We start from the raw sequence: 26,576 nt of genomic DNA, 5'->3' as shown, positions 1-26,576 counted from the left end.
AAGGAAGGGAAATAGTAGAACAGTACTGTACATCAACCAGGTTTAATTTGAGATAGATGGACACGCCTAATTCTTTTAGCAACCGGGTCACTCACTAACATAGATACCGGGGACAGAAATTGTAATACGGTGCAAGGACCTTGATACCTAGGTGCCAGTTTGGCAGAAAATTTATTAACAGCTTTACTGATGGGATAACATTTAATGAAGACTGAATCCCCAACCTTCACACTAGTTGATTTCCTACCCAAATTGTACCTTCTCTTGGCTTTCTCATATGACACGGACAGGTTTTTCTTTGCTTCGTCCCAAACCTTGCGAACATCATGTGGTTTTGAGAGATCAGGCAAAAGATCATCAATGGCAAGCACATTTGACATTGGGGAATATGGAGTGTAAGAAAACATTAGGGACATGGGCGTTTTTCCATGAGACTCATGGATTGCAGAGTTGAAAGCATGAGCTAACCAATGCAAACAGGAGTCCCACTTAGATTGATTAAGGTGATGATAGGCTATCAATGCAGACTTCAAATTCCTATTTACTCTTTCAGCATAAGATGGGTTTGGATAATAAGGAGTGGTTGTGACATGTGAGATACACAACTCGAAAAGGTATCTTTTAAACAGATGACTAGTGAAAGCACTGGCATTATCAGAAACAAGGAACTTGGGAGGGCCGAAAGAAGCAAAGATATAATTTAGACAGTTAATAGTAGTCCGAGAAGTGGTAGACCTAGTAGGCAAGATCCAAGTGAACCGTGAGAACGCATCGACACACACAAAGATATGAGTGTTTCCCTGAGAAGATCGAACCATTGGTCCCACGTAGTCTATGAATAGTCGCTCCATCGGGCGAGAGGCTTGTGAGGATGATAACAAACCTACACGGTTGTTCAAACTAGGTTTACTGATGGCACAAATTTTACATGACTTAATCATGTTTCTGATGTCACAGTCCATCCTTTTCCAAATGAAAAACTGCCTAATCTTCTGCCTTGTCTTGAACACACCTAAATGACCTCCGATTGGACAGTAGTGATAATACTTGAAGATAGTCGGTATTAGCACCTTGGGCACAACAATTTTGAAACTATGGTCTCCTCGACCCTTACAACACAGGACCCCCTTGACAAGAGAGTAAGGCTTCACAAGAGTTCCATTATTAATTTTGTCGATGATCTCACTTAATTCCGGGTCAGATTTCTGATGATCTTCAAATTCATGGTAAAGTAAAGGTAGATTAGTAAGGATGGCACTAACTCCAACGACATTACTTTCATCAAAATTTACAACATCAGATTTTTCCTTAGGACAAGGTTCCCCATCAAACATTCTGCTTAGACTATCGGCGATGACATTATCAGTACCTCTGATATGCTTAACTTTAAAATTAAAGGCAGAAATTCTAAGTGCCCATCGAGTGATCCTCCCAGTTCTTTTGGGCCGGTTCAAAACCCACGACAAAGCCTGATTATCTGTCTCCAGGTCAAAATTTACATGTTCAACAAATGGCCGAAACTTTTCGAGGGCAAATAGGACTGCAAGACACTCCAGCTCGTAAACAGAGTATTTACTCTCAAGATCAGTTAGGACACGGGAGGCATATGCGACAGGTCTGCGTCCATCCTCGTACTCTTGCAGGAGAACACCTGCAATAGCCTTTCCAGATGCGTCGGTCTGAACAATAAAGCGTTTAGAAAAATCAGGTATGGCCAAAACAGGGGCGTTCGACAGAGCAAGTTTCAATTTTTCAAAAGCTTCCTGTTGAAGAGGACCCCAGAAGAACTTCACATCCTTCCGCCTTAAATGATTGAGAGGAGCGGCTACCTCAGCGAAATTGGGAATAAATTTTCTGAAAAAGTTAACCATTCCCACAAAACGGGCAATGCCTTTGACATCTTTAGGAGGCTGGAACTCACGAATGGCCTGTGTCCTGGATTGATCAACGGAAACTCCGTCTGAAGACACAACGTGCCCAAGGAAGGACATACTCGGTTGGGCAAAGGCTACCTTAGATAGCTTAACGGTGAGGCCAGCTTTCCTCAAGCGCTCAAGAACTTCCCGAACATGGGTCACATGTTCCTCAAAGGTTTTAGAATATATAAGGACATCATCAAGATAGTTAAAAACGCATTTAAATTTGATATCAGAAAAGATAGAATCAAGCAAACGAGTGAGAACACCAGCCCCAGAATTTAAACCGAACGGGAGCCGGAGAAATTCATACAAATTCCAGTCAGTAATGAAGGCAGTAAGAGGTATCGACCGCTTAGATAAAGGAATCTGATAGTAGGCCTGGTTAAGGTCCAGCACTGTGAAAAACTTTGCCCCAGAAAACCACCCAAAGCAGGTGTGCAGGTCAGGTAACGGAATAGACTGAAGAACCACTTTCTGGTTTAATTTCCTATAGTCCAAAACAGCACGGAAGCCACCAGAGGGCTTGGGTACAAGGAAAACAGGAGAGGCATATGGAGAGGTAGAAGGACGGATAACCCCTTCCGCGAGCATCTTCTCAATAATCTTTTTTAATTCCAACATACGTGGAGGAGAGAGTCTATACGGGGGAGACCTCACAGGTTTGGTATCAGTTAGTTCGATATCATATTCAAGAACGTTAGTTAACCCTAATTTACTGGTGAAAACTTCAGGAAATTCACTGCAGAGAACACGGATTACCTCAGCCTTTTCTTTACTTAAATGATCAAGTTTTAAGTTTTCAATACCACAACTTTCATCTGGTTCAGACCCAGATACACAAGAGACATTAAGGGTACCCCTAGAACTCTCAATCAGTTTAAATTTACAGGAGGGGGAAAATTTAAAAAAGAACATTTTGTCCTGAAGATCAAGGACTAATCCCGTTTTTGACAAGAATCCAGATCCTAAAATTACATTGCAGGGTAGTTGGGATGCCACTAGGAAGGTGACTTTCCAAGTGAAATTTCCTATTCTTAGTTTTACTCTCACAGTTCCTAAAATATCCAATTTGTTACCATTAGCTGCAACACATTTAATGCCAACGGGTTGCAATTCAGAAAATTTACAGGCACTCTTCAGGCAATTATACCAATCAAAATCAATCAAATTCACCATACTACCCGAATCCACCAATGCAAGGACAGCTTCATTATTTATTTCCACCTTAGTGAAAGCACCATGGGAAGAAACGAGCCCATATATTTTATTACATTCGGGGGGACAGAGAACTTCATTCACATTGTTTGAATTCACAGAATTTTGAAATGCAGATAGTTTACCATTACCCTTTTGTCATTTGCTACGTCTATGGAAGGAGTTAGGGCAGGAATTCTTGGAATGTTGCCGAGAACCACACAAATAGCAACAAATATCCAGTTTCCTGTTCTTGGAAGGGCAAGAATTCCTGAGATGCTCGACAGAACCACATATAAAACATGCTTTAAGATTAGAACCATTACCAGTTTTAGGACCCACTGGATAACTGGGATAAATAGGGGGAGGTAGGTGTACCGATCTGGACGCGTCTCCATGCTTTACATCTTCTGCAAAGGAACACGCGGCCTCAAGTTCACTGAAATTAGTAGGACATCTCGTGAGGGAAAGGTAAGACCGATAGGCAGGAGATATCCCTTTTATTATACGAGTCACCATTTCTTCTTCAGGGACCGTAATTCGGAACACCTTACAAAAGAATTTCACATCCACAATGTATGTTAGTAAGTTTTCATGAAGGTACTGAGTCCTGAAGCAATGCTGTGGAATGAGACTCTGAAGGGCTAAGGAGGGAATAAATTTATCAAGAATTAATTCATGAAAATTATCAATTTTACACCTCTGAGAAATAGCCTCAGAAATTTCTCTCTTTAAAATACCTTCGCAATGGGAAAATAAGGCTCTATACATACCCAGATCGTCAACAGAGTATACACAAGCGGATTCCTTGATTTCTACGAGGAATCTTAGGAATCTTAAGGTTTCTTCGATCGAATTCACAGTAAAATTCTTAACTCCGTTAAACAGTTCCTTAAGGGAATTATGAGAAGGGTTAACGTTTAACCTAGAGATAAGGCTTTCTAACACAGAAGTAGGAACACAGGTAGACTCTTGTTCATTAGTATTGGAAGCAACTCGGTTAGGATGGTTATTAGGGTTAGTACACAAAGGACCTTGCCTGTCAACCTCAGATAACTTTTCTACCTCTCTACACGCTAACATCAGGTCTAACTCAGTTGAGATACTAGAGGCGAGACACAACAAACGTGTTAACTCACTAACATTTTCTGCAGCAGGTTTAATGGTTAAAAGGTCTTGAATCCGCCCACAATAGTGGAATGATCTAGCCTTGAGCCGATCTACTTGGGCCTTGGTAGGCGTCACCTCAATAAATTCATTTCTGAAGGATTGAATCTCCTCTACGTTACTTTTAATCTCAAGAATGGACTCACCGGAGTTGTTAACTTCTACCTTAGATAGATCAATCGGAACCTGGAGATGGGATGACAAACGAGCTGCACATTCAGTAGCAGTGCCTTCAGTCTCCAAGCCACGAACCTGGAGCTCATATAGGAGTTCAGCTTTCCGCAAATGATATGGAAACAACACCGCTCGGGACATGATGAATTAACATGAAACAGAGTTCAAAAGAATTAGGAAAGATACTTGCACTTCTTTTCACAATTATGCATATAATTATCATACATAGTTAACCTTCATAATCCAGTGCTTCAACGCCATCACAAGTACAATAACCCAGGGGAAAAAGGGGAAAGAATGACAATGGTTAGCAGTGCCCTCAAGAAAAAAAGACAACCACGCTCTGCTACCACTTTACTAACCCACCAGCGCAGTAAGTCACTACACTAGCAGTTAGCAAACAAACACCGGTCGGTACTACCTATAAACCAGTGTTAAATAAACAAAGTCTATTAAACAAATTAAGGAAATCAGTCTCAAGGATAGGAAAATAACATCCAACAGTTACTTACCCAGCAAGGCCCCAAATAAAACACCCAGAGGAAATGGATAAAAATTCCTTGTTTCGGCGCCGAACCACATAGATAATAAAGGAGACACTGGTTTCAATCAAATAAACTTTTAATTAAAGGATGAAAACTTAACATGAAACCAAAAGAACATCGTCCTATCTGAGGGAATAAAAGTATTTTAAGTAGTTCCAAAAAATAATTAGTGAATAATAGAAAATACACAGATGAAATTGAAAAAAACGTAGTCCTTTCAGAAAATGATACTGATGGAAATCATTAGTTTAAAACAGAAGGTTGTACTAATTAAAGACACTAAATCCATCACTAGAAATAGTACACCTTGGTAATATTACCATAATAACAGAAAATGATTTGAACTAAAACTTAAATTGCTCACAGAAGGTTAAAACGGGACCCGTTTGTTAGACTAACTAAAATGAAATTAAAACTAACGTATTAAACCTAGGGAAAGCCACTCAATCAACGAGTTTCATTGCACCTTCATAATAAGAGGAGGCTTCGCAGAAGCATAGATCTCTAGCCCAATTAATAAACTACGACGGGTCAAATAAGATTAGAGAACGGAAAACACACACGGTTAAACAGGGGGGAAAAGGAAGAAAACCGTAAGAGACCAAGTGAGGAGCAAAGAAATCTTCCACCAAAATCGAAAATTCTTAAGTAAACTCAAGCTCCACAATAAACACGCAAAACCATCAGGCAACAATCACCATCATCTCCCAAAAAAAACAAAGCGTTACCATGGCAACGAAAACATACGCCCGCCAAACCAAACATGGTACAAGGCACAACAAAGGCAGGGAACAAAATAAAATCAGGAGACACAAAAGTTTAAAATACTAGAAAAATCGAAGCAAGGGTTCTTCCTTTTTAAACCAAGGAAACCAGAATTATATGCTTCTGCGGAACCTCACGCAGTATAAAGGGCATTAAGTGCCCGACACATTTTGAATTTACATGATCAATGAAGTTCATTAACGGGTGAAAATGATAGTTAATTTAAAAGGATTTCCTTTTTTACGTAGTCTCACATACCAATAATTTTGAAATATTATTAGAATAAAGCACACGTGCGTCCTTTTAGTAATTTCCAAAAAAATTATTTTCACGAAATTCCACCTTGAAGGAGTTAATTTTCAATACACGAATCACACGAATTTCCTTGCCGTTTCATATTCACAGGATATAACTTGCCAAATGATGAAGCCACTTACTTGGGTGAAGCTGACGCTCAGCCATGATGTGCTAGTTCCTCACATACTTACAGATGCTTCCTGATGAGTTTGCTTTTCCCCGGTCAGAATTAGTTGAAAGGTATCAAAATAGGACGATGCAGGAAACAAAGTAATTTGGGTTTAAAACCCACATCTCAAGACTCTCAGCCGGGGTCTTCACACCAACACGACGCCAACATCTTAAGGATCCAATAAACACAACCGCACGCCATGACTTCTCAATGCGTACTGTCGGGGGACAAAATGGCGAGGTTTGCTCCATGAGGAAGTAGCCGCGCTCTGATAGGAGAAGAGCGCTAGGGGAGGGGAAACTCATTGTGGGTGTCTGGCAGAAGATTGCAGCACTAATAGTAAGAGAAATGAAACAGTCCGTACAATTCAGAAATGCAATAATCCAAAGACGTTGCCATCAGTCCACAATAAGAATTATAAATAAGTTCGATGAGTATCACTAAAGCACGTAGTAGTACGAGGGAATCCGTCCGCTTAGACACATAGAAAGATTAAAATTTTCTACGGCGATATTGCCAGTTCAAAATAGGTTCACAGGGTAGAGTAAATTGCGTTACACCGTAACAGTAGTTAATTTGACGCATTATTAATGTAACCAGTAATGCAGTTTAGTGTTGCAGGTATTGACAAATGTGCCCCTATCAGTTTCCATTCAACCCACATGCCAGATAAACCTATCAAATGCACTCATGCATAGCAGCTACTAAATATCTGTAGCCTGTCGGGTAATACGTTAATATTGAACTTTAAACCATACTGTACGAGGTAGAACAGTGGAGCTCCATTGCACGTCGTAAGAGCGACTCAAAAGTCTCTCAACTTGAGGCGACCACAGGACTCCGAACGATATTAGATTTGTAAGGTCTGCAGATTCTCCGTCTTACGCTATTCGTTGCCCTTCCCTTTCTTTTGACTGTGCATTAAATTCTTCGAAGTTGCATTCGGGAGATAGTGTGTTCGAATCCACCGTCGACAGTCCTGAAGGTGGTTTTCCGTGGTATCCTATTTTCACACCAGTGCTGGCGCTGTACCTTAATTAAGGCCACGGCCGCTTCCTTCCCAATCCTAACATGTTCATATCCTTGCGGTGCCGAAAACCTTAATTGTGTTATTGCGAAAATTAAAAAAAAAGAAAAAAACATCTTCGAAGGGTTGAACGCTCTCCTTTTCGCTTCTTATTAGAAATAATAAAAAGACGGATTTCGAGTTGTACGGCCCCTTACAACAGTCACGCTGACATTGCTCTGTCTTTTATCAGCATATCGCCCTTGAGTGGTGGCCGTAGAATACATCCACGGTATTCCCTACCTGTCGTAAGAGGTGATTAAAAGAGGAATCCCCGGGGGTTGTCATCTCAAGAACGTGGGTTGGCGACCACGGGACTAGACCTGAATCTGGCATTGCTTCCACGTTCGTGTGCCAGGGTCCGCACTTCAATCTCTTCTATCCGACCTTCCTTGGTCAGTACTCATTCTCTTTGACGGTGTCAGGTTTTCGATGCCTAGAGAGTCCTTCATTTTCACTTCCGATTAGATTTAAGAGAGGTCGGTATCGAGCTGTACGTCGTCTTATAAGACAGTTAAACTTGACCACACGATGGTGCCCTATACCACACTGCGCTCCTTGGTATATAAATGTTTGGATGAAAGATACCTATGTTTGATCGCCAGATGAAGAACATTTTGGAGAAAATTTGAATCAAAATACAATTCGCAATATCCAAAACTTCACGCAATATTTATCAGGGAACTCAACAACATTTTTCTGTCGCGTGCCAAACGTCTTGTGAAAATGGAAGTTTCGTATGGAAACGTACGTCATCCTCGACGACCATGCACTGAGCAAGTTGTCTACATTATGCTGACTGTGTTCCTGTTATTCCCTAGTGGGCCTATCGTCAGAGTGGCGCTATCAGATTGGGAGCTTGGGTACCTTCATTTTTCAGAGTATCGAACCACTTTCTTTTTCTCTTCTGATTAGTGTTTAAGAAAGCAGGTTGCCTAAACTGTACTTTTCCTTAAGACAGTTATCTTCGCTGTCATTTCCTGTAGCTGTAAGCTTGCATTCAGGAGATGGAGATTTCGAAGCTTCACTGTCGGCAGCCCTGGGTTTTCCCTTTCCCATTTTCGCAAACAAGCAGGTGAATGTGGGCCTGTACCTTATTCAAGGCCACAGCCACTACCTTTCTAGTAGTGATGGGAAATCTCGTTCGAGAGTCTCGAGTACTCCAGCCTAAATCTCGAGAATCTCATAACCCCTTTCGAGTGAAAATGAAACGTGCTGTGCTATCTGCGCACGTGTGCGAATCACAGCGTGTTGTAAATATTATTTCTCTCTCCAAGCTTGTAACTGTTTTAAAGGATCACAAAACGTTTTCTATGCCAGAAAAAGAGCTGTTTGTTCTCTTCTTTTCTTTGTTCGGTTTTTTTTTTTTGTGAATAAGTATAATACCGGTAGTTACACATTTACACTTGTAATACAAAGTTTTAAATAAAAATCGAGAGAAAGCATAATTCAAAGGAAAAATAACACATTTTATTTAACTACAAATAATATTTCGTTTGTTTTTTGATGAGTTTCTAAGCTAGGTTTTATTCTGTTTGATTGTTTTACGCAAATAATTTTTATCTTAATCTGTCTTACCAAATGCGCTACATCTTTTGTCATAGAATACATCTGTCGTTTTGCTTCAGTACTCGGTAAAAAAAACCACAAGTCCGTGCATCCTAAAAAAAGTGTTAACCATACTTCCTTCAATAATTCAGAAATTGGAGCTCGGTGCGTGCAATAAAATCAGTGGCCTATAACTGTGAGAGGTTGCCTGCTGCCATTTCTTGATGGATACAGTACTTTTGTATCCATCTCTTGGCACAGGCCAGAGTAAAGTGTAGCTTCCACCGAAGTCCCAGTCTCATCCATGGCTGTGACAATATGGAAGCTGCTGGGGTATGGGTGGTGCTGAGTAATGACATTCAGAGCACGACTAGTGCATCTGAGTGTTATGAAAGGTGTTGCTCATAGGGTCAGTCATGCTGCAATAACACTTTCTGGCCCAGTGAGGAAAGCAATGGCAAACTACCTCACTCCTCGTCTTGCCTAGTACGCCTCATTTTGGTGCTGTCATTGGTTTTTGCGGTTTCCTTATAACCACTTAACCTATGGTGGTGCTATTTGAGGATCCAACCAGCCTCTGGGCTGATGACCTAACAGACAACTGTGAGAGCACGTACTGCGAGGTGTCGTTCGTTTCCTGTACGGGAGTTCTCTTGTAATCTGTAGACTGATCGTATCTATGCGGAAACTTCCCACTGCAAAACGAAACAAGTAGAAAGAATGAGTCAGCGACAATCACTCTAAGAAGCCCAAGATGTCTGAGACCGGGCACAAGAGAGGCTATGCACACAAGAATTGGCCTTGCAGAAGATACATCCTTTCAAAATCCTTTTGTTGAAAACAGGGTGAACATAATTTGCAGGTGGTATGATTCCAAGTATCCTTCGACCACCGACTATCCTCACTTTGCGAATATCATCGCTCTTCGAGAATGCATGAGATTAAATATTTCTTCGGCGGACAATTTGCCGAGCGGTTTAGTGTACAACATAAGAAAGCCGAGACGGCTAGCTGCAAACTTGTAGGTTTTTTAAATTTTTCTCTTGACAATTGGCTTTACGTCGCACCGACACAAATAGGTCTTATAGCGACGATGGGGGAGGAAAGGCTTAGGAGTTGGAAGGAAGCGGCCGTGGCCTTAATTAAGGTACAGCCCCAACATTTGCCGGGTGTGAAAATAGGAAACTACGTAAAACCATATTCAGGGCTGCCGACAGTGGGGTTCGAACCCACTATTTTCCGGATTCATGCTCACAGCTGCGCGCCCCTAACTGCACGGCTAACTCGCCCGGTGCGTGTAGGTCTAACTTACTTGCTCCCATCTAGCTTACGGAGATGCATAACCCCGAAAACTTTTTTTTTTTTTTTTTGCTAGTTGTTTTACGTCGCACTGACACAGATAGGTCTTATGGCGACGATGGGACAGGGAAGGGCTAGGAGTAGGAAGGAGGCGACCGTGGCCTTAATTAAGGTACAGCCCCAGCATTTGCCTGGTGTGAAAATGGGAAACCACGGAAAACCATTTTCAGGGCTGCCGACAGTGGGGTTCGAACCTACTATCTCCCGAATACTGGATACTGGCCGCAATTAAGCGACTGCAGCTATCAAGCTCGGTAACCCCGAAAACAATGGGAAGATTGGAAATAGTGTGATCTCAAACTTTTCCCAGGATTAAAATCCAGTCGTAAGGAGGAAAAGTCTCTCTAAACTGTGCACGTGGACTCAAGTCTCTTTTCCTCAGTCGACTCAGGGCTGTGCACGCCTGGCGGTGACAGGCTGCGGTTACCTGTTTTGGTCTGCAAGTAATGGTTGAAATATACATCTTCAGGGTTGCCGATGATGAGGTTCGAACCCACCCTCTCTCGAATGCAGACTGTTACAAAGTAGAAGAGTTGCTAGCCGATGCTGGACTGCCTTGAAAAATCTCATGCATTTTTGCTTTCGAAACTAATACTTCCAACTCCCCCTCCAAACCTCCATGACGCACCAGTCCCAAAGGGCCTTGACCTGCCAAACGACCGCTGTTCTGCCCGAAGACCTTCAGATTACGAGGTGTCGTGTCGTGTGGTCGACACGACGAATCCTCTAGGCCGTTATTGTTGACTTTGTAGACGGGGGCCGTTATCTCACAGTCAGATAGCTCCTCAAGAATCAGGGAGCTCAGTGAACCTCGAACCAGTCCTCAGATCCATGTAAAATGTCCTTGACCTGGCCTGGTATCGAACCCGGGGCACCGGGTGAGAGGCAGGCACTCTATCTCCACACGACGGGGCCGGCTAAACTAATAGTTCCAGAAGAATGTTACTTTGCACTTTGTTTTCTGGGACTTAGTGAAATACTCCCAGGCTCATGATTTTGTCATGATAGTCATCAGTACGCTAAACAATATTACATTCACCAAAGTACGAGTGGGTTGCAGATCGCTCCCAACCACCATACATCAAAAGCTCGGGCTGAAACAAAATGACCAATTCTGTTATCCACCTCGTGGGTTGACTGAGGGTAGAACAGACATACTAACTTTCTTCTTACTTGCACATGCGTTTGACTGAGGGTAGAACAGACATACTAACTTTCTTCTTGCTTGCACATGCGTCTGTGCTATTCGCTGTGATTAGATCATCAAACCTCTTCCTCACTCTTCCGGTTGACCAAGACGTCACATCGTTGCTTACCTACGCGACTGGCACATGATACATCGAGAAGTTCTCGGGTCTCGAGACTTATGCTCTCGTCTTCCATGCTTCCTTCCATAGTTGTCGAAAACCTTTATGAGTTAGTTGTTCGATTGCGAAGCAAATAAAAGGATTAAAGAGGACGCCGATTCAATTGTGTTCAGACAATGATATAGTTTACGTAAAATGTTTCAATTTTGTGCCTTACTTTGGGCCACTTTGTGGTGTTCTGATGATGGGAACACAAGGAGCTGTCATCGCTCGTTCGACCCTCTGAGCTTGGTAACATGTGTTGCTGTGCAGAGAACATGCCTTGCTATTTAACATTGCTCGGGATATAACCTCTATGTCTGTCTTTCTTTTTCCAGGTGTAAGATGTTTGTCTCGAGTGCTGAGTACGCAGGCAGCACCAGAATCAGACTACCACTCTATCATCAAGAACACAGAAAAAGGAACAGGTAAGACATTTCCTTGCTGCTTCAGTTTGTCATACATTTTAGAGAGAGTTCTTCTATTAACATAAATTAGCTATATGCATGGAGCCTCCTGCAATCTAATAGTTAAAAGTGCGATTTTATGGCGAATATTTTCCCCTTATACTGGTGCTTAAGATGGCTTGATTTTGGTGAGTATTTTGTGAAAAACTTGCATATTTCGCACCCTGAAAACATCGGTAAAAAATAACTGTAGTAAACCCAGGATATAAGCAGCTAATTGTAAGCGTCAAGTGGAGATGCACGTGGAGACAAGCGAACGTATATGTGCACATAAGAGAGAGCTAAGTCCGGATCACGGATCAACTACAGTGAAATTTGTGTTTAAGAATATTTTAAAATACAATAGGTTTCCAGAAACTAATCATGAACATAAATTTATTATCTGCTCCTTGTTTTCATTCATGTGCAGGGTTTCGACACTTTTGTAAGATAGATATACCATATGATCAGATAAAATGTTTTTGCGTACAGAGAATACTCTTTGATTGTCGACATTTGCCACTGGAAACCAGAGGGACTACAGAGACTTTGAAGAAAAACTCGTCAGAATACTATTCACATAGTCACTATCGCTTTTTTTCCCTGCACATTCTTTGGTAAACTATTGAAGTGCTTGATATTCTTTAATACTTTCTTTAGCAGACCGTTGTCAACCATATCGCCAAGAAGAAAAGTTCTGCAGTGGGTCGTTGTTGATAAAAATACGTGAGCTTTACAGTTAGTTTATGTTGTCACTTGCTGGAAACTACTTATGAGCGTTTGTTGCTGATCATAACTTGCGTTGATGATGATGTTATTGGCCTTACGCTCCACTAACTGTTTTTACGGTTTTCGGAGACGCCAAGGTGCCGGAATTTAGTCCCGCAGGAGGTTTTTGTACGTGCTAGTAAATCTACTAACACGAGGCTTCAGATACTACCGGACTGAACCTGCCAAGTTGGGGTCAGAAGGCCAGCGCCTCAACCGTCTTAGCCACTCAGCCCGGCATCGTTACGTATGGTAGCAATAATACCTATGACAGAATTACCAACAACACTCTTTTCAACAAGTTGCCAGTCGTTTAAAAGTTCATTAAAAAAGTTCACGAAAACAATTTCTTTTTTGTATCTGAAAGTAAGTAATGTTTCATGCGTATTGTCCGTAAAATCATTTTTTCGTTGAAAATGTAGTAGTTATGGGGTAATTTCGCTAATTTATATAAATTTCTCGATAATTCACTGATGTTTACGACTTTTTGTGAAGCGATTTTGATTTTTAATGCATAAAACTACTTTTTAATACACTTTGCGAATATCGTTAATGCCAGAATTTCACACCCCCTATCACTAGTCTTTGGACATCTTATTTAGTATTGTTTGTCCTGAAAGAATAGGAACATGATAATATTTACAGCAATTTCATACAGTTCCCTCTAGACTGGGTTACCATAGTTTACTGTCCACCTTGACGGTAAACGAGTGGGGGGGAATAAAAATGGATGACGTTGCTCATTCTACCTGCGCCCTATGAGTTGCTGATTGAGTACTGGTGTCCTTCCTGGCTTACGTGGCGTGTGCTGAGAATAATGTAAATATACAGTTTAAAGTTTTTTTTTTGTTAGTTGCTTTACGTCGCACTGACACAGATAGGTCTTTTTTTCTGCTAGTTGTTTTACGTCGCACCGACACAGATAGGTCTTATAGCGACGATGGGACAGGGAAGGGCTAGGAGTGGGAAGGAAGCGGCCGTGGCCTTAATGAAGGTACAGCCCCAGCATTTGCCTGGCGTGAAAATGGGAAACCACGGAAAACCATTTTCAGGACTGCCGGCAGTGGGATTCGAACCTATCTCCCGAATACTGGATAGTGGATGCACTTAAGCGACTGCGGCTATCGAGCTTGGTTAAAGTCTCTCTTACATAGTATTCTTGACTTATTGCTGGACGAGTTCTTTCTTCTCTTAGGGAGGCGATTAACCTCTATTTGCCACATTTTACTTCACCGTCGAAAATAGGTTCAAACAGACTGTTTTGTTCGTCGAGTTCGTTTGCAACTTATTTTATCTCGTCATAACAATTGCACTGCTGCCGTTGTTCCTATCTGGTTTTATCATCAATTATTCTCGCTCTTTCTTGTCTATTTCCTCAATTTTATTTCGAGTCCGCCTCCTTTCAGTCTAGTACAGTCCGCTTTCGTAGCGTAACGGTTAGCACTATTAGCTGCCATCCTCGCAGTCTGGGTTCGATTCCTGGTACTGACAGAGATTTAAAAATTAGCAGGAGGGCTGTGGTTAAAATGGTACATGCAGCTCACCTCCATTTGGGATGTGCCTGAAAAAGAGCTGCAGCACCTCGGCGAGTTTACTTCGGTCTCGTACAGAAAAAGTTTGTGATGTAAAGACAATTTGGGTTGCGAACTCCCATCCGGTGTGAGCAAGGGACTCGATCGTAGCCATTTTACTTATAGGCTATTAGATATTTCATTGACCGCTTAAGTGCATTTAGGGTTGTCGCCCAGGTGGCATATTCCCCATCAGTTGTTTTCCTGCAGTAGTCTTTTCTTTAATGATACTCTAGGGTCCGAAGAACAATTTACTGCGTGATAATATTTGTTCTTCCTCATTGACCAGATATGTAACACATTGAATAGCGCATTATTTACGATATGCCGACTATGTTTACAGAGCAATTGAGGAGTTATGGCGTTATACCTGACGTCATAGAGTAAGGGACGGAGAATTAATATCCAGAAGTTAAGTTCGAATTTTCTAACTGCGCATGTGCGAGGAATTTAATTATTTTACAATTCCGTCACATACATTTTACAAATGGGTTCAAACTGTGTAGTTAGCAATATGTATTTATTTGCGTTATAAACAAGGTTGCCAACACGCACTTCGTTAAAAATGATTTGAAATACGATGAAAACCGTTGGTGTGCCGTTCAGTACTGTCGGTACACCTGTCGATACTCTTACGCGTTTCCTTTTGTCGCTTTTGCAAAATGGAATTGATTTTATACCTGTTTGGAAGACTTAGGAATAAGGAGACAAGCGGATGGACTAAGCGGTGTGTTCCGAACGTTCACTGGAGAGATGGCGTGAAATGACATTATTAAATTAGCTAGAATGGAGTTAGTTAAAATAAGGAGATTATAAGATGAAAATGAAGTTCAAAGTCTTTCTTTCTTTCTTTCTTTCTTTCTTTCTTTCTTTCTTTCTTTCTTTCTTTCTTAATCCGTTTACCGTCCCAGGGTTGGTTTTTCCCTCGGACTCAGCGAGGGATCCCACCTCTACCGCCTCAAGAGCACTGTTCTAGAGCACGAGACTTTTGGTCGGGGGGCATACAACTGAGGACGGAGGACCGGTACCTTGCCCAGATGGCCTCACCTGCTATGCTGTACTGGGGACTTGTGCTGGGATGGGAAGATTGAAAGGAATAGGCAAGGGAAAGGGAAGGAAGCGGCCGTGGCCTTAAGTTAGGTACCATCCCACCATTTGCCTGGAGGAGAAGAGGGAAACCACGGAAAACCACTTCAAGGATGGCTGAGGTGGGAATCAAACCCCCCTCTACTCAGCTGACCACCCGAGGCTGAGTGGAGACCGTTCCAGCCCTCGTAGCACTTTTCAAATTTCGTGGCAGAGCCGGGAATCGAACCCGACCCTCCGGGGGTGGCAGCTGATCACAATAAACACTACTCCACGGAGGTGGGCAAGTATTCGTTTATAGGAAGAGTAATTAGGGATTGAAATAATTTACAAGGGAGTTCTTTGATATGTGTCCAGGTTCTTTGAAATAATTAAAAAAAATACTAAGTTAACGACTGATAGAGAATCTCCCACCCGGACGACAGCCCTAAATGCAGATCAGTGGTGATTGATTGTTGATTGATTAATATAAACTTATAGTATTATTATTAATTTTACCTCCTACTTACTACTCTCACGGTTTTTGGAGGCGCCGATCAGTTGGGGGTTTTGTTCGCAGGAATTATTTTTTTACGTGCTGGTAATTCTACCGACACGAAGCTGACGTCTTTAAGCACCTTCAAATACCATCGGACTGAGCCAGGATGGAACCCGCCAGCTTGAAATAGAAAGTCCAGCGCTCTACCGTTAGAGTTACTCAGTCTGACCAATAAATATTTACTTATTACGCAGAAACAGCAAACTTCTTCATTATTGACTGTTATGCCTTTCATCGTTCAGTCTGCAAGCCTCTGCGAATTAACTGTGTACCTCCACAACCGGCTAATTTGTAACTGGCGCGGTGGCCTCGTTTAGTTGTACACGTTTTTCAAACGTACTGAGATTATCTCTGAATCATTAAAATCTAAACCTTACGCCACCTTGGTCTCTCTCTCTCATACCCTCCATGGCCGAATCCACCCCTTCGTTCTCTCTCTTAATTCCGAGTACCCTTCTACCATTGTTCTCACCTATTTCTACCAGCAATCATTCTCGCTGTCTTCATGTCTGTTACTTTCAGCTCATGAATAAGATATCCTGATTCCATTCAGATTTCACCAAGGTTGGTCTAAATACAGACCGACTTCCCTCGTAGAGAACACCGGTATTCACAACTACGAGCTCACTGCATTAGCTTTGCTGCACCTTGATTCAGTTTCACATAGTATATTTCCATTTTCGGAGAATAAATACTCTAAATAGGCCCTACTTGTATTGATCTACCGTACCTGTTGCCTTTTCGTATTCTCTACCTGGTATTCAGTCCTCTTTGATTTCTTACCTGTTGGCATCACTTTATTCTTTGAAATGCCCATTTTCATATAATACTGTTCGTGGAGCACTTCTTTTCAAGCACCGACATATTAGATTGCAGACTTCATGCAGTTTGTCATTAAGATCAAGTCCAGTGTTGCAAACGTACGAACACAAAACGTAACTAAATTGTATTAAAAATATAGCTGAAAGTGGCTAAACCTACAGATTGAAAAAAAACCGGCTGGATGAACTCACCTGATTATTGAAAAATGTCCGGCTGCATGGCTAAATGGTTAGCGTACTGCCGTTTGGTCCAGAGGTGCCGGGTTCTGTTTCCAGCCGGGTCGGGGATTTTAACCTTCATTGGTTAATTCCGACAACTCATGGGCTGGGTGTTTGTGCCGTCTTCAGCATTATAATTACTACAATGCAGATGCGGTATGAGAATAAACAAAAAGAAAACCAAGATAATGATATGCACTAGGGAGGGTGACCAAACTGTCAATGTGCTAATGGATGGAGAGAAATTAGTCCAAGTAAAGGAATTTAAATATCTGGGGAGCCTGATCACATCTAATGGAAAATGTACGAGGGAAGTAAATGCTCGAATTGCACAGGCGAATGAAGCCTTCTCAAAAAAGAAGTCTCTACTAACATCCAAGAATGTTAACTTAAGAGTTGCGGAAGCGCTTTGTGAAAAGTTTTATATGGAGTATTGTAAGCTATGGCTCTGAAACATGGATCCTGCGAAAAGCAGATGTTTTGAAACTCAGGACATTTGAGATGTGGTGTTGGAGACGAATACTAAAGATACCTTGGACTGCAAAGTCACAAACGAGAATGTTCTCAAAAGAGTAAGTGAGAAACGCACTTTGGTTGAATCCTTGAACAAAAGACAGAATATCTTTGTTGGTCATTTGGTTCGTCCTTCTGATTGGTGCACCACCCTTATTGAAGGGAAGCTGGAAGGAAGGAGGAGCAAAGGAAGACCAAGAACTCAATTCATAGACGGCATTAAAGGAAAATACACGTACTGCCACTTGGAGCTATTGGCTAAAGAAAGAAGACGCTTGGAAGACATACATGTCATCCACTAACCTAACAGCTGAGGAGGAGGAGAAGAAGAAGAAGACGAGTGCCTCACAGACACGCAGGTCGCCTATACGGCGTCAGCTCGAAAGACCCTGCATCAGATCTCTTCGGAGGCCTCATGCCATTATTACTGAAAAAAAAAATGGTCTCCTCATACTGGTCTAGCGACTGAAATAATGCACACTAACGGCCAAAAGTTTTATAAGGGTGAAGTTTTTATTTCCGATAACTGCAACTCGCTCAGAAAGCAAGCGAATAGTAGCTTTTGAAATGTGGTGTTACAGAAGAATGCTGAAGGTGAGATGGATAGATCGAATCACGAATAAAGAGATACTGAATCGGATTGGGGAGAGGAGGTCATTGTGGCTAAATTTGACGAGAAGAAGAGATAGAATGATAGGACACATCTTAGGACACCCAGAACTTGTGCAGTTGATTTTTGAGGGAAGTGTAGGGGGTAAGAACGGTAGGGGTAGACCAAGGTATGAATATGACAAGCAGATTAGAACAGATGTAGGATGCAGCAGTTATGTAGAAATGAAAAGGTTAGCACATGATAGGGTGGCATGGGAGTGCATCAAACCAGTCTGTGGACTGATGACTCAAACAACATATCTGCGACCAATTCCTGACTGAAGTGAGATTCTTAAGTACACAGAAATGATACCAATATAAATGGTCCGCTATTGGAAATGATTAAGAATTCTACATTTTACACAACTGCATTTAAACAAAGCAAGCAAATGGACTGGTTTAAAGGTTGTCTCATTCTGACTCTCAGACGGTCAGAAAGCTAACCGATGGAATTCAGGGATTTCCCGAGCGACGGACTGGTTGATGGCCTCCAATGATGTAATGCAGTGCTGACAATGAAGGGTTGAAACTCGAATGTAGTAAACTGTGCAATTAGTAACCGTTGTACCATTTTGTCAAAGGCCGCCTGTAAGTTAAGCATACGTACGTCTCGAGTGTCAATCGCAGTGAATATATTAAATTCTATTTATAAAAGTGAATATAAAAAAAGCATTAAAATGGGAGAAAGCCAAAAAAAAGAGCTCATACCACCGAAATTTATAGCTAAAAAAGTAGCTAACGGCTAAACTCAAAATTTTGTAGCAAATGTGTTTTCAAAATAGCTAGAACTAGCTATAAAATGACTAAAGTGGCAACACTGATGAATTCGTCGGCATAGGTCAAATTGCTTACTACATTACCACCCGCGTCATGGGCGCCCGCAAGGGGGGGCACTTGCCCCCCCCCTGGAATTCTAAAGATGTTGATGTTCAACTGTTTAATATCATACCAGATTATTTCATAAGCTGAAATTACTGACAGTCATCTAGCATATGTTATAACTGGAAGTTTCTGTAAACAATTTAATGTTGCTGACGTTATATTGGTTTTTATATTCAAGAAAATTGTTAATGTGCCTCCCCCTGGAAAAGATCCTGCGGGCGCCCATGACCCGCGTGAATCCCTCCCTTTTTCTTTTTAGCTTTTAGTTAATGATCCGTGTAAACTGTGTAAATTGGCATCATGGAAATCGGAGTGGCTAGATATCCAAATTCTCAATGCTTAGAGCAATTATGAAGACAGCTACAATGTGGCGGTCCTGTTTCCGGCCTTCGTGGAGAGAGGCCGTAGTTTTGTGTAGGCTGAGGCTAGGTCATGGAGGATCTACGCACTCTTTAACTCTTTAACCCCCCTCCCAGTTTGTTCATGTGGCGCCGAATACCGTTGATCTCGTCATTCGCCGTATGTGTGAGTTGTTTATTCAAGCGCATCTACATTTCAAGTATTCTGTTACTGAGGGAACTTTCGTTCCCTTTTGTTGTGATCTTCTCCATTTCGGCTTAATAAATTATTTTTTGTTTTATTTTTACCTCATTTTCAAATTCAGTCGGTGAATCAAGAATGTTTTCATTTTTGTTTCCCCTTAGTTTGTTCAGAGAGGATGGTTGCCTATGGCGGCAGATCCAGCAGGAAGAAACCTACCTGGGCAGACAATCCGAAAATATTTGCACTTCATACCGCACCCAGGCACCTGGAGACATTATTATTATTATTATTATTATTCCATATAGCGAAGGACTTTACATTCTTCATTTTCATTGAAGTATAGCTATTGGCATTTTGTTTCACGCGACCGACTGAAAAAGAAATGACCAAATTTGTCTCCGACTCCTGAAACGAATCAACAGCCGTGTTTTAGTGGTAAAACAGCCGCCATAGGCTGGATAGTGAAGTGTAGTGGTGGTTGTGACACGAGGTCATGTTAATATTGGACGGGCCCTAGAGAGTGGCTGTTGTGGTCGAACAAGCCTCCCTCATGAGTTGTTCAGTTAAATATACACTCTTCATAAATTATGGAATCTATTCTGCCAATAAATAAACATATTCTCAACTCACTTAGCTAAATGGTTAACGTGCTCAACTGATGGGAAGATTCATACCTTACCATGTATGTTGGAAACGTTATTTCCACTCCTTTGACATTGAGTGGGAAGATCGGAATGTTGCTTGATCTGGTGCAAGGATGTTGCGCAAATAGCTGATGATGATGATGATTATTACGTTTAGTAGTAGTAGCAGCAGCAGCAGCAGCAGCAGCAGCAGCAGCGAATTCTCCCAATATTGCAAAACGTTAAGCAAATAACTCAATCAGTTCTTCTGTGGGTTCTTCTTGTTGTTCCAATAGGTTTTCATTCTTTCCGAGAATGCTTGTTTACGTTCTTCCGACCACTTTAGTCCATACTTTTTTGTGATTGCCCTGATGTTGCTTCCCAATTATTTTCCTAAAAGGCTTTGCCATATTGACTATCGAAGGTAATGAACCTTTAGTGGAACAAGCTCCGATTTACAACTATGGTTGTTAACCACAGAGGTTGTTGTGTGTTTGGTCCGCAAGAGCCGTTTTCTTTCGCTGAAGTCCGCCGGCAAGCCGGTGGGGACTCGCCTGTCAGCCACCTGGGACGCCCCACGTAGGAGTATCACCTCTCCGCCTGCTACGACACTTTCAACAGAACAAAGGAAGGCAGCATCTCTCAGAATGAAAAAATATTGGGCTGATAGGAAATCAAGAAATCCTTTGTATTATTGACTAGAGTGGTCCAATGTAGGTCATAAAATGTAAAATAAAATATATTATTATTATTATTATTATTATTATTATTATTATTATTATTATTATTATTATTAGTACAGTGTTTCTGTGGACCAGAGAGGTGTAAGAATGTGCTGGTGTGAATGGGTGGACAGAGACAAGGTCAGAGTATAAGTTAAAACACTAAATTATGAAATGTTATTTATTTCCTTTTTTAAAAATTTGGTAGTTAGAAAACCTGAACCAACAATAACAAATAACAGTTAAATATGAGCTCGTCAGCTCTCACAATAACATTGACTTAAAGTCAAAAATCAGGCACCGTACAATAAAGAAGTTCATAGATACAATAGTTTACAAGGAATGAGCATAGTAGCTCTAAAGGTACACTGTTACAAGAGCGTATTTTGCTCCACTCACGTCCTAGGAGACTGAGCTCCAAAATTTTTACTGAAGTTCAGCCTCTCAGAGGCACACACTTCTTGCAAAATTTACACTAGATATACTTAAAAAAAACAGTGTTTACTGTCATTTCTGTTCGACAGTCTGTTACACACTCGTCTATAAATAATGATAATTTAAGCAGGGACAATGAGTGCCCATTCTAAGTGGCCTTACTGTACAAAAGGTTAAATACGATCGGGCATTAACAAAACGCTAAGAGGTGAAACGCTCCTTTTAAAAGATACTTAAAATCCTACATGAGCTTATGGCCCGAAGTTGCTGAGGCTAAGCCTATACTACAGCGGGGTGACTAGGTGCGAAATATTAAGTACCAAAATAGTTATGAAAAATTTATAGTTTTAGAAAATCTTAGTCACCCCATACCAAGTTGAGTGGAAATTTAAAGAGGGTGAACACTCTATATTCCCTAAATTTACATATTTCCCAGCAGGGATTTGTACAGAGTCCTTAACTTGCCTAAAATTTACATTTAAACAGAATATAATTTTATAGTAAGAAAGAAGTTTGAAACCTTCCCCTCAAGTTAACTGTCTGGAGCTATCACATATTAAACGATGTCTACAATTACCTTTAAGCTGTTGGGCCTTCCAACGACGGCAAGGTTGCCCCTGCCTCCTATTACGCCGTACACACACTAGACCGGAGCGATGAAGATGACAATACGGCCCTAAAGCGCCCAGCTTTTATAGCAACTCAGAGGGGTAAGTTTCAGAACTCCCTTGACCTAGGCAGAATGCCTGTACACACCCCCAATTTTAATTGGCTAGAGAAAAATAGGCTTACACAAAAATTCCTGATTGGTTAATAACTTAAGGAAGAAGAAAGCCGTAGTAGTGCTGACAATCTCAGCACATAACAAAATAATCTCCAAACACTTAAGGTTTACAAACATTAGACAATAGAAAATTCCCTTAAAAAATTAATAGTCCGTCCTCCCGCCAGAGGGGGCACATAAGCCGATAGTAGAGACATCTAAAGATTAAAGTTCTACAGATTTTCAGATACATAGTTTAGGATTCGCAGCACATATGGCCTTCTAGAAGGCGCGCAGTTCAACCGGACGGAGAATGTATACCCCTGGTAAATTATTATTATTGTTGTTGTATACAAGGAACTTGGTATACAGTGCACAACATAAAAGTTTATTGCTTCAACATATTTGTACAATATGTACATGAAATAGAACGAAACTTTTCTTGAAGCTTGTTGAGTTGCACACGTTTAATGTTAATATAAGGTAGTAGGCTGAGGGCCTGAATAATATTTACAAATTGAGATTCCTATATACATTCAATCTTGTCTTGATGAGACAGTCTGTTCAAATGAGAGAATGTTCTTGATAGTCGAAAACTATCAGTCGTGTATAACAGGTGGAACTTGTAGAGAGAGTTCGTATTAGCAGAATGCTAACAGGAGGCGTATAACTTGCAAGGAATTTGCATTTAATGTTCATATATAGCAGAATGCTATGATTGGAGTCGGAGCGCTGTAGGGACTTGAGTGAGTAGCAGAATGCTTGGATGGGTGCTCGACGTGGCTACGGGATGCAGGATGAATGAGGCAATGTCCAGAGGTGAAACCTCACGGCCAGGAATCAGTCCACCTATTCAGAACACATTTTTAAGAGGGTACCTCCGTGTCTGACTTGCGGTGTAGTCTGGTCGTTGGGCACTGTAGGAGTCCTGGAGAGGCTATTTTTTTTCTATCGGGGGGGGGGGGGCCCGAAGCTCGCTCCCCCCGCGTGACCATCGACTCAATCTACATGGCCTCCGACATGCTATTAGTTCTAAGAAGAGAAAGATAACAGGGAGGAGTGGAAGTGTGATACTGCAGGAGTATCTGCCTGTCCCCATGTTCAGCATGCTACCAGGCCAGATGTGGTGGTGGGTATCAATAGTGGTGTAATCAGGTAGTAAGGGTCAGGACAAAACCACATAGGCAGAAATAGAAAGATGCCTACATGTAAAACCTGACATTTTGTAGATAGCATATGCAAGGATGTGGTTCTGGAAAGGTCCAGGTAATTGCGTTAGTTGGGAATAGGTACCATGCTCAAGTCATAAGCCTATTCCGCGCCGGTCCAGTTATTCAGGGGATCAGTCCTTCAGGGCACTGCTGTGGCTAGCGCGGGCCTTGTCGGCTGCGGAGCCATGCGTCGAGTACCACTAGGGCCCGCCGCACAGCGCCACCTCATTGGGGTCCTTCGTACCCAGTCTCCGATCCCGGAGAATGAGGCCAAGCCCGCCGAGGCGGGGGCCTCCTGGAAGGTGGTGGGTTATGACGCCGGGCCTCCTTCCTCTCTGCCCGCGCCATCGCCCGGTATGCAGGGCAACTGCGATGGAAGGCCGGGTGGCCCCCGCGCAATTAGCGCACACCGGCGCCTCCCTAAGTGTAGCGCAGGCCGTGCAATGGTGATCACCACAACGGTTGCACCTCACTTAGAGCCCACAGCTGACCTGACGGTGGCCCAACCTCAAACAGCGGAAACACTGCAAGAGCTGTTGAGGGGGACGTTCTGTTCTCACCTGACTGCCGCTACTGCCGCTACCTGCTGAGGTCCTCTCCTGATTCGCTCCTCGGTCGACTGCTGTCCTGGGAGCAGTCCTAGGTTGCGGCTGATTGGCACTCTCCTGGTGGGCCAACGTCGTCTTCTTCTTCCTCCTGGTTCGGGGCGGCGTCGTCTTCTCCCTGGTGGTTTCTTCTCGGGGGGGGGGGGGGAAGAGGCCACGACCTGATGGCACTCCTTCCGGCCTGGTGACCCCGGGGTAGCTGGCGGTCCCGTTCTGTCGGCGTCTTCTTCTCCCTCCTCATGACCGGCGGCGGCGGCGTCGGTCGGCGCTGACACCTGGCAGCGTTCCTTGTCCCGTGGGGCGCTTATCGATGTGTGCACCTCGACCGACTCACTGGCAGGCTGGGCCTGGACTGCAGCCTCTGAACGCCAGGGGGCGTCCTCCTCTACTGCCGTGGTGCCGTCCGCCGTCTGGAGCGCTTTCCTGGATTGCGCCCGGGTGATAGGCCCTTCCTGGTAGGCCTTGGTCTGCGTCCACTTCGAGAAGGTGGTCCATGGAAGAGCGGTCTGCGTCCACTTCGCAGTGCCGAGCCGCTCAGCCTGGGTCGCACAGTCGCGGCGCCAGGGGGCGGCGTGCTCCACCTCCGTAGTGGCGTCGCTGGTCTCCGACTGGGTGGCTTGGACTAGGTCGGTGTTAACCGTCCTATGCCTTAGCTTCCTTGGCGTCTGTGTGGTGGGCTCCCTGGTCTCCGTCTCGATATTCCTCCTGAGGGCGCCGGCGTTCGTCCTTGGCACGCCGTCCCTCCCTGGTAGTCGGACGACCTGAAACAGAGTAGAGAGCTCCATCTCCACGTCGTGCATCCGCTCCTGGTCTTGATGCCTGATGATGAGGCCTCCTGGTAGAAAGCTCTCTACGGACATGGTCGTCGGGAGCCTCCTGCCTCCCTAGAGGGGGCGCCGAACTCTGTCCAGGACTAGGGCCCGTTCGGAATGAACAGGCCGGCCTGGCCTGTAGTAGACGAGCAGCGCCTCATACTGCGGATCCGTGTAGCCCTCTGAGAAGAAAAAGCCGTTAAGGGGGTCGCACCCGTCCCTGTACGGCTCCGTCTCCACCTCGGTCTGCGACACGTCCTGCTCCTGCTCCTTCGGTGGGGACGATGCCTTCGGTTCTGGGTTCGGTAGAAGCGGCCTCCTCTGTAGATAACTCCTTTCGCCAACGCCATGGCATAGGGATCGTCCGTGTTGTTCGCCGTGGTCATCCTGGTCCTCCTGAAATAAAATCCTGAAAGAGAAAAGAGAGAAGCGAGCACTGAGAAGTGCTCAGCTTAGACAAATGCTCCTTCGGATGAGTACTAAGAAGTACAGTTGCCTGGCTTGCACTTAGAAAGTACAGTCCGCCTGGCGAGGAGAGGGACAGCGGAGCGAGAGACACGTACGTGTTCTCGCTAGCGCAGTCAAACTCGTCCATTTAATGTTCATATATAGCAGAATGCTATAATTGGAGTCGGAGCACTGTAGGGACTTGAGTGAGTAGCAGAATGCTTGGATGGGTGCTCGACGTGGCTACGGGATGCAGGATGAAAGAGGCAATGTCCAGAGGTGAAACCTCACGGCCAGGAATCAGTCCACCTATTCAGACCACATTTTTAAGAGGGTACCTCCGTGTCTGACTTGCGGTGTAGTCTGGTCGTTGGACACTGTAGGAGACCTGGAGAGGTGAGAAACGTTGCTCTTTTTATGGCGCTGGCTGACGTCACCGACGATCACGTCAGCGCACTGCAGTCTGCCTCGTGGTCTCCGGAAACATCCATGTATCGGGCGGGCTGCGGAGATCGTAGGCGCGGAGGACACACAATTATTATTATTATTATTATTATTATTATTATTATTATTATTATTATTATTATTATTATTATACATCTTCATTATAGACGGTTATGTCTTCCAGTGTTCAGTTTGCAAGCCTCTGTGAATTACTAAATGTCATAATCCTCTATTTGTAACTAGTTCTGTGGCGTCGTTTAATTCTATACCTTTTATCTTTATTTTAATTTTTTTTTTTTTTTTTGCTAGTTGCTTTACGTCGCACCGACACAGATAGGTCTTATGGCGACGATGGGGCAAGGAAGGGCTAGGAGTGGGAAGGAGCGGCCGTGGCCTTAATTAAGGTACAGCCCCAGCATTTGCCTGGTGTGAAAATGGGAAACAACGGAAAACCATTTTCAGGGCTGCGATAGTGGGGTTCGAACCTACTATCTCCCGAATACTGGATACTGACCGCACTTAAGCGACTGCAGCTATAGAGCTCGGTTTTAAATAATTAGAAACTGTGTCTAACCATCGTCGTCTTGATCTCCCTCTGCTTCTCATACCCTCCGAACCCGAGTCCGTTATTCTCCTAGGTATCCTGTCCTGTACCATTCACCTCACATGACCCTACCACTGAAGCCGGTTAATGCGTACAGCTTCATCAATCGAGTTCATTCCTATTTTAGCCTTTATCTCATTCTGATTACCCTCCTTTTATTGTTCCCACCTGTTGTTACCAGCGATCACTCACGTTACTTTCATGTCTGTTATTTCCAATTTATGAATAACATATCCTGAATCCTCCCAGCTTTCACTCCCGTAGAGCAAAGTTAGTCGGAAACAGACCTGTGTAAAGTTAGTCGTCCTTCCCAGGAGATC

The 26,576-nt window shown here is 43.1% G+C and overlaps 1 protein-coding gene across 1 annotated transcript in view; it reads left to right on the top strand.

Annotated features, from left to right (window-relative positions):
* The window catches only part of Trap1 (TNF receptor associated protein 1), a 550,461-nt gene that overhangs the window by 37,212 nt on the left and 486,673 nt on the right, over positions 1-26,576 (top strand). Inside the window, exon 2 of the mRNA XM_067144122.2 lies at positions 11,891-11,980. Within this exon, the coding sequence (XP_067000223.1) occupies positions 11,891-11,980 (90 nt within the window). The remainder of the gene's footprint in view (positions 1-11,890; positions 11,981-26,576) is intronic.

The sequence above is a fragment of the Anabrus simplex genome, chromosome 3 (genome assembly GCF_040414725.1).
Source record: "Anabrus simplex isolate iqAnaSimp1 chromosome 3, ASM4041472v1, whole genome shotgun sequence".
Lineage (NCBI taxonomy): Eukaryota > Metazoa > Arthropoda > Insecta > Orthoptera > Tettigoniidae > Anabrus > Anabrus simplex.
The sequence above is the reverse complement of the archived record's forward strand: the minus strand, read 5'-3'. Positions and strand labels throughout refer to the sequence as shown.